The 8,271-nt window shown below is 45.4% G+C and overlaps 1 protein-coding gene across 1 annotated transcript in view; it reads right to left on the bottom strand.

Moving 5' to 3' along the window:
• The window catches only part of LOC127000941 (uncharacterized), a 39,069-nt gene extending 31,069 nt beyond the window's left edge, over window positions 1-8,000 (bottom strand). The window contains exon 1 of the mRNA XM_050865118.1: window positions 7,970-8,000. Within this exon, the coding sequence (XP_050721075.1) occupies window positions 7,970-8,000 (31 nt within the window). The remainder of the gene's footprint in view (window positions 1-7,969) is intronic.
• Between the last annotated feature and the right edge of the window lie 271 nt (window positions 8,001-8,271).

An 8,271-nucleotide genomic window follows, 5' to 3' on the forward strand; every position in this document is an offset into this window, starting at 1 on the left:
TGAGTGGGGGGAGGTGTTAAAAATGGGATAATGGGTAAATAATGCTTGGGAACACCTGGCATGGAGCGAAGCATGGCGCATAGATATTCTTATACGGTGTCTCAGTGTCTGGAAAAGTAAGAGAGCGTGACAAACAAATTTTCTTATACGTGTCTGGTTGTGTTTGGAAGAGTGGCTTCAGGGACGGACGGACGGAGAGACAGACAGACAGACAGACAGACAGAGTTCCCTTTCTTTTCCTTTCTCTCCGTTTCGTTCCCTTCCCTTTCCCTCCATTCCCTTCCCTTCTTTTCTTCCCCTCCCTTCCCTTCCCTTTCCTTCTCCTCCGTTCCCTTCCCTGACTGTCATCTCCACGGCTCTTCAATCACTTGTACCCTCACGACCTCCACCTCCGTCTTACACCTGTACCCCGGCCACACCCACACCTGTATCCTTGGCCACACCTGTCTCCCTGACCCTCACCTCACCCCCCTTCTGTACCCCTGGCCACACCTGTCTCCTTGGCCCTCACCCCTACCTATGTCCCTGGCCACACCTGTCTCCCTGGCCATCAAATCACCCTCGGGAGTGGCTGGGCCTTGTGCTTGTGTAGATTGTGCATTAGTGTGCCGTGAGGGAGGGAGCAGGCGGGGCAATGTGTGTGTGTGTGTGTGTGTGTGTGTGTGTGTGTGTGTGTCCAGTTAAGGTTACCATATAGACGAAATCAGGGAGAGAGAGAGCCTGCGAGGTATGGCAAGGTACAGATGATGGTTAACACTTACATGTAGAATAAGGAACTTGCATACAAAGGCTAAGATTACTCTATATATTGTCTGATTCTCTGTAGCGAGGGCCGAGAGCTGGACACGTGTCGGTATCCTGAGACGCCTCCGCCTCTCACATCAACTACTTCCAAAGGCGGATAAGGGGATTAATCGTGTTCTCAGGAGTGTTTTCTTAGGCTCAGGGTACAGAAGAAGGGTCTAACTACCGCCAGGGTCATTACACTCACTACAGCCCGCCTTTGGAAATAGTTAATGGGAGAAGCGGCGGAAGCTGACTCGCATTCGTAAGACCCACGGCGCATAAACGCACATTTACAAGGCTTTCGTAGTTGTGGGCATTTCCAGGGGTAGTTTGATGACCCTGGTGGTAGTTTGACCATTCCTCTGTACCATGAGACTATAGAAACACGCATTACAACCCGAATGATCTCCTTTTTGGCCTTTGAAAGACAGGGAGGGAAGAAGGCGGAAGAAGAGGAAGAGGGAGAAGAGGAGGAAATTAAGAGGTGGAGGAGGAGGAAGAGGAAGAGAAGGAGGAGGAGGTACTGAAGACATTTAAAGTGATATAAATAGAAAAGATTAAAAAAAAATGGAGAAGAGGACGAAGAAGAAGAAAAAAGAAGAGGAGGAGGAGGACGGGAAGAAAGAAGGGAGGGAGGAAAGAATGAAGGAGAGAGAGAGAGAGAGAGAGAGAGAGAGAGAGAGAGAGAGAGAGAGAGGAGGAACTTTCTCTCCTTCTCTAGTTTCCTCCCCTCCATCAATTCTCTCTCTCTCATGTCAAGTCGTTTCAGAGAGAGAGAGAGAGAGAGAGAGAGAGAGAGAGAGAGAGAGAGAGAGAGAGAGACTGTTAATGACTGGAACTTTTGTATACCTCTGAGAGAGAGAGAGAGAGAGAGAGAGAGAGAGAGAGAGAGAGAGAGAGAGAGAGAGAGAGAGAGAGAGAGAGAGAGAGAGAGAGAGAGAGAGAGATGATAAGAGACCATGCAGCATCACTGATAACAGACGCATATTTGGGCACCGTACAGTTGCAGTACGATACTCGGGGCGTTATTTTTGGTACGACCTCGGTACGGTACTCCAGCGGACATTACTCTTGGGTACGATTACGGGTACGAAGTGGCGTCCCCTGTGACCCGCCGTGACTCAGCAGCGGACGCCGTGCAGGAAGTCCGGGTTGAAGACTGACAAGAGACCGCTGACTTACGAGAGTACTGACTTACGAAACCGCTGACTTACGAGACCGCTGACTTACGAGACTGCAGACTTACGAGACCGCTGACTTACGAGACCGCTGACTTACGAGACCGCTGACTTACAAGACCGCTGACTTACGAGACCGCTGACTGACGAGACTGCCGACTTACAAGACCGCTGACTTACGAGACCGCTGACTGACGAGACTGCCGACTTACAAGACCGCTGACTTACGAGACCACTGACTTACGAGACCACTGACTTACGAGACCGCTGACTTACGAGACCGCTGACTTACGAGACTGCAGACTTACGAGACCGCTGACTTACGAGACCACTGACTTACGAGACCGCTGACTTACGAGACCGCTGACTTACGAGACCGCTGACTTACGAGACCGCTGACTTACGAGACCGCTGACTTACGAGACCGCTGACTTACGAGACCGCTGACTGACGAGACTGCCGACTTGCAAGACCGCTGACTTACGAGACCACTGACTTGCGAGACCGCTGACTTACAAGACCGCTGACTTACGAGACCGCTGACTGACGAGACTGCCGACTTACGAGACCGCTGACTTACGAGACCACTGACTTACGACCACTGACTTTCGAGACCACTGACTTACGATACCACTGAGTAACGAGTGTGTGTTGAGGGCACCCGCGGCCACTAATGTTTTCTGTGTGTAATTTTCCACGGTCTGATCACGCTCTGGACTCACGATCCCACAGCCAGAATCAAGAACCTTTCCCGAATCTGTGTGTGTGTGTGTGTGTGTGTGTGTGTGTGTGTGTGTGTGTGTGTGTGTGTGTGTGAAGAGTGGGAGGCGTGAATAACTTTTTTTTTGTGTGTCTTTTTAAATGTCACAGTTTAATTAAAAGGCTGCTTGCGACAGACAAAAAAAAAACCGCACCCACCACTCTATAATTAACCTGTGCTTGCTAATACGTTAAATAAATACGATTTTCTTATCTTAAACACATTGCTAAGAGTTAAAGCATAATTCGTGTTATTTGTTCTCTCTGCCCACTTCTCATGCACCATTCTTCCTTCTTTCCAATCAACATTTTTTTTTTTTTTTGTTAATGGAAGTTTTTTTCACTAATTTCTACCTATTTTTCATTCTCCATACTTCCTTCCAGCCAACCATATACTGTTTTCTTTTTATCTGATGCAAGAGTTATTCATTATTTCTGCCATTTTTTTCATTCCCCATCCTTCCTTCCTTCCTACCAACCATATTGCTTTCTTTTTTAATGCAAGAGTTATCATTTCCGTCCCCTTTTCATTTCCTATACTTCCTTTCCTTCTTCCTTCCCTTTCTGAGGCCGTCATGTCACTCCCATCACCTCACAACACGTCAGCACAGCAGCAGAAGGCCTTGGGAGCAGCCGCGTGTACCTGAACGGGGGGAAAGAGGGAGTCACAAAAAGACATCACGAATCAAATAAAAAGGAGGGGGAGAGGGGTAATTAGAAGGACTCAGGGAGGGGTTTAGCAAGGACATGTGGTCAGGTATAGTGAGTCTAGGGATCAAGGAGTGCAGGTATAGGAAAGGGAACTCAAGGTAGGGTATACAGAGGACAGAACACTCATTAATCGAATAATAAAAATAGAGAAGGAGTTATGAGGCTTTAGAAAGAATAGGTGGCCAGGTATGGTGTGTAGGGGTCAGGGAGAGCAGGTAGAGGAAAAGAAGGCCCAAGGGTAGGGTTTACAGAGGACAAAACAGACACAAATCAATTAAAAAAAGGATGGGATGGGAGAATCATGAGTCAGGGAAGGTTATAGCTAGGATAGGTGGTCAGGTGTGGTGTGTAGGGGTCAGGCCGTCAGGGAGAGCAAGTAGAGGAAAGGAAGATTAGGGTTTACAGATGACAAAACACTCAAAAATCAATTAAAAAAGGATGAGATGGGAGAATCAGGAGTCAGAAAGGTTATAGCTAGAATAGGTGGTCAGGTTTGGTGTTTTTTTCTCATAACAAAGGAGACAGCTCAAGGGCACACAAAAAGGAAACAATAATATAAAAAAAGCTCACTACTCGCTTTTTTTTTTTTTTTTTTTTTTTTTACGTTGTTGCCTATTGCGCCGGTAGGCATCATCCCGGTGGGGCCTGATGGTCGGCCCAAGGCTTCTTCCAGGTGGGGCCTGATGGTCGGCCCAGCCCGTTCTGGCGCAGGCGAGTGTTTATAGTGGCGCCATCTTGCATTGGCTCATGCTGCCCCCCGGAACTCGTACTTGATTCGCTTGGACGGCTTCCTCTAGAGTCCGGGTTGATGGGTGGTCTTCAGGACAGCATGTGGGTAGTTTTAAGCCACTCGGCGGTGACCGAAAAATCCGAGTGGTAGCGTGAGGATTCGAACCCGCGTCGTCCATCACGCGGCGAATGTGGGTCCAGTACGCTATCACTTCGGCCACCGCCACCGCTTCTAAAAATAATCCAAAGAGGTGGCCGAAAGATGGGTTTTGGGGCAGGGAGAGCAAGTAAAGGAAAGGAAGATCAAGGTAGGGTTTACAGAGGACAAAACAATCACAAATCAAATAGGAAATAGGGGGGGGAGGCATAATTAAGAATAGTCAGGGTGGGGGCAGCTAGAATAGGTGGTCCTTCATAGTGGTTCCAGGAGTCAAGGAGAGCAAGTGAAGGAAAGGAGCCTCCAGGTGGGGTTTACAGAGAACAGAACAGGTTAGAGTACTTTGGGAGGCCGCGTGAGTGTCAAGGAGGAGGGTGTGGTCATGGGTACACGTTTGGAAGTAAAGGTCAAGGAGAAGGGAGAGAATATGAAGGACAGGACAGAATAGGGTGCTTTGGCAGGCCGCGTGAGTGTCAAGGAGAAGGGTGTGGTCATGGGTACAATAAGGGAAGTGAAGGTCAGGGAAGACAGGCAAAGATATATGACGGACAAGACAGGATAGGGTGCTTTGGAAGGCCGCGTGAGGGTCAAGGAGACGGGTGTGGTCATGGGTACAAGCAGGGAAGGGAGGGGACATGAAGGCGTGAGGGTCGTGGAGGACAGCTAAAAGGAGGGAATACGAAAGATTGTACAGGATTTTATTTATTTATCTTTTGAGGGGGGGCGTGAGGGTCAAGGAGAAGGGTGCGGCCATGGGTACAAGCAGGGAAGTGAGGGTTTTGGAGGACAGATAAAGGGAGGGGAAAATGATGACGATGCTTACGGAGAACTAAGATCACTTGAGGATAATAACCCACCCTAAAGTGTTCATCAAAGACCATTCGCCTGAAGAACTGACTGAAAAATAGGCCATGGGTTTATTTATATTTTCTTTCTGTCATTTTCTCTTTCCGGTCTCTTTCTATCCCCATCCCCTCAACACTATCTTCCCAGAGAATAGATTTATCATTTTAGATCCGCCTGAAGAACTGATTGAAAAATAGGCCATGGGTTTATTTATATTTTCTTTCTGTCATTTTCTCTTTCCGGTCTTTCTATCCCCATCCCCTCAACACCATCTTCCCAGAGAATAGATTTATCATTTTAGATCCGCCTGAAGAACTGATTGAAAAATAGGCCATGGGTTTATTTATATTTTCTTTCTGTCATTTTCTCTTTCCGGTCTCTTTCTATCCCCATCCCCTCAACACTATCTTCCCAGAGAATAGATTTATCATTTTAGATCCGCCTGAAGAACTGACTGAAAAATCGGCCATGGGTTTATTTATATTTTCTTTCTGTCATTTTCTCTTTCCGGTCTTTTTCTATCCCCATCCCCTCAACACTATCTTCCCAGAGAATAGATTTATCATTTTAGATCCGCCTGAAGAACTGACTGAAAAATCGGCCATGGGTTTATTTATATTTTCTTTCTGTCATTTTCTCTTTCCGGTCTCTTTCTATCCCCATCCCCTCAACACCATCTTCCCAGAGAATAGATTTATCATTTTAGATCCGCCTGAAAAATAGGCCATAGGTTTATTTATATTTTCTTTCTGTCATTTTCTCTTTCCGGTCTCTTTCTATCCCCATCCCCTCAACACCATCTACCCAGAGAATAGATTTATCATTTTAGATCCGCCTGAAGAAAAACTGACTGAAAAATTGGCCATGGGTTTATTTCTATTTTCTTTCCGTCTTTCCTTCTTTCGTTTGGGTCTCTTTCTATCCTCATGCTCCCAAAGCCATCTTCCCGTAGAATAGATTTACGATTCTAGACTTCGAAAAACAAAACCTGATCAGTAGGAATGGTTAACAATCACTGCTGCTGTGTGGAATGTCCGTCTGTCTGTTTTTCTTTCTTTGTGGTCCCATCCTATCCCCATGCTCGCAACACTATCTTCCCATAGAATAGATAGATGCCTTAAGACTTAGATAAACAAAACCTTATCAGTAAAAACACTTGACAATCACTGGTGTGGTATGTCAGTTTCATACGCTTGGCTTCCCCTCCGCGGCCTTGTTCCCTTTCTGCGTATAGGCACAAAAAAGCATCAACTCGCTCGCATTGTTTGGAGTTTGGCACTTAGCCCCGACGGCCTATAGGCGCCACCTGGCCAAGGGCGGATGACAGCCATGCTCCTCTGTGTGTGTGTGTGTGTGTGTGTGTGTGTGTGTGTGTGTGACGGGAGCTAGTCTCATATGTTGTTTCAAAACGTATATTCGTATGTAAGCAGAATTATGGTCAAGGCAACAGTAACACAACGGAGTAAAATAACAATGAAATAACAGTAATATAACGGGGTAAAATAACAGAAAAACAACGGTAACATAACAGAGTAAGATAAGGGTAACAACAGATCTGATGGCCGGGTGGAAGATGACACAGGGAAAGAAGAGAAACAGAAGGGGTGGCAAGGGAGAACATAAACCATCAAAGAATATGGCATTTACCTTTCCGGAGAGCAGTGGCGGTAGTGGAACCCCGACTTCAGTACCTATGGGAGGAAACAAATAGTAATAATAATAATAATAATAATAATAATAATAATAATAATAATAATAATAATAATAATAATAATAATAATGCTTTAATCTATCTGTGTTGAGGAACGACTCTCTCTCTCTCTCTCTCTCTCTCTCTCTCTCTCTCCGTAGCAAAAGATAAATAACTGAACAAATAGATTCATTGATACAGACTCCATACAGTGTTGCAGATATCATCATTGACAGATTTCATTAAGAGGTTGAGAGTTGTGCAAGAGCCGATTAGTTTGTGTGATAGATATGAAGGCAGTATAATGCCCATCAATACCCATTATCTATCAGCAATAAAGATGCGCTCATGATAATAACAATCTCTTGCCTGGGATGTTACGGTTTGGTCAGTGTTTGGCTGACTATACGATTTTTTTTTTCTAATAAATGATCGAGTGTTGACTCTTTCTTACCCTGGTTCTGTGATGGTTTGAGCTGTTTTACATTGAAACCTTCCTTTTTTTTTTTTTTTTTGTGTGTGTGTGTGTGTGTGGTTTGATAGTTTTTTTTTCTCAGCCTACGTATGTACGGCGCTTATTTTTAATCTCAGTTTGTTTTATGTTTAAACGTTTTCGGTTTTATTTTGATCGTTTATCATGTCATACTGAGCTAAATGATTGGGCTTTAATATCCACACATTTTATATATTTCTTCAGTAGCTAAGACTATCAGCAAAGTATTGGACTACACGGAACATTACATTAGCCAGTACCATCATCAGCTGTCCATCCTCCCTTTATTCTGGCCAATAAATGTGTACCATTGGGAGGCAAACCAAGGTAACCCGGATGTCACACCTGCCCTATGGCCCGCGTTTTATTTTTTTCCGCCACAGGCACAGGGGCTAATGTGACGGAGATGAGCACTGAGGTCACGCGCAGCTATGCCTTATGCCCCAGTTTTTACCTTTACCTGGTCGTCGAGGGCCTGGGTCAGTAGTTGAGGGGACAGACTAAGGTTACAACTGTCATGATGTTTTGGTGTATCGTTTGGCAAGTTTTCTTCTCTAATTACCATTGATCCTGCTACCTGTCACCTCTCCATAATTACAGAAGACCTAAAGGACACTCACCTGTCTTCATGGCGGCTGCAGGGGACGCCATCGCCTCACAATACACAAAATAATAAAAATATGTTCACAAGCGCGCCATATCGTCTGTCACACTGGGGGGAAACGAGAGGACTGGTACAAGCCTAATATTTTTGTTGTTTATTTATCATTATCTATTGTTCATCATTTATTGTTTATCACATCTTTGTTAATGTTTTATTATACGGCTGTGGTGGTTAGATAGTGGTGTCATTTTTTTAAGAGAGAGAGAGAGAGAGAGAGAGAGAGAGAGAGAGAGAGAGAGAGAGAGAGAGAGAGAGAGA

The sequence above is a fragment of the Eriocheir sinensis genome, chromosome 19 (genome assembly GCF_024679095.1).
Source record: "Eriocheir sinensis breed Jianghai 21 chromosome 19, ASM2467909v1, whole genome shotgun sequence".
Taxonomy (NCBI): domain Eukaryota; kingdom Metazoa; phylum Arthropoda; class Malacostraca; order Decapoda; family Varunidae; genus Eriocheir; species Eriocheir sinensis.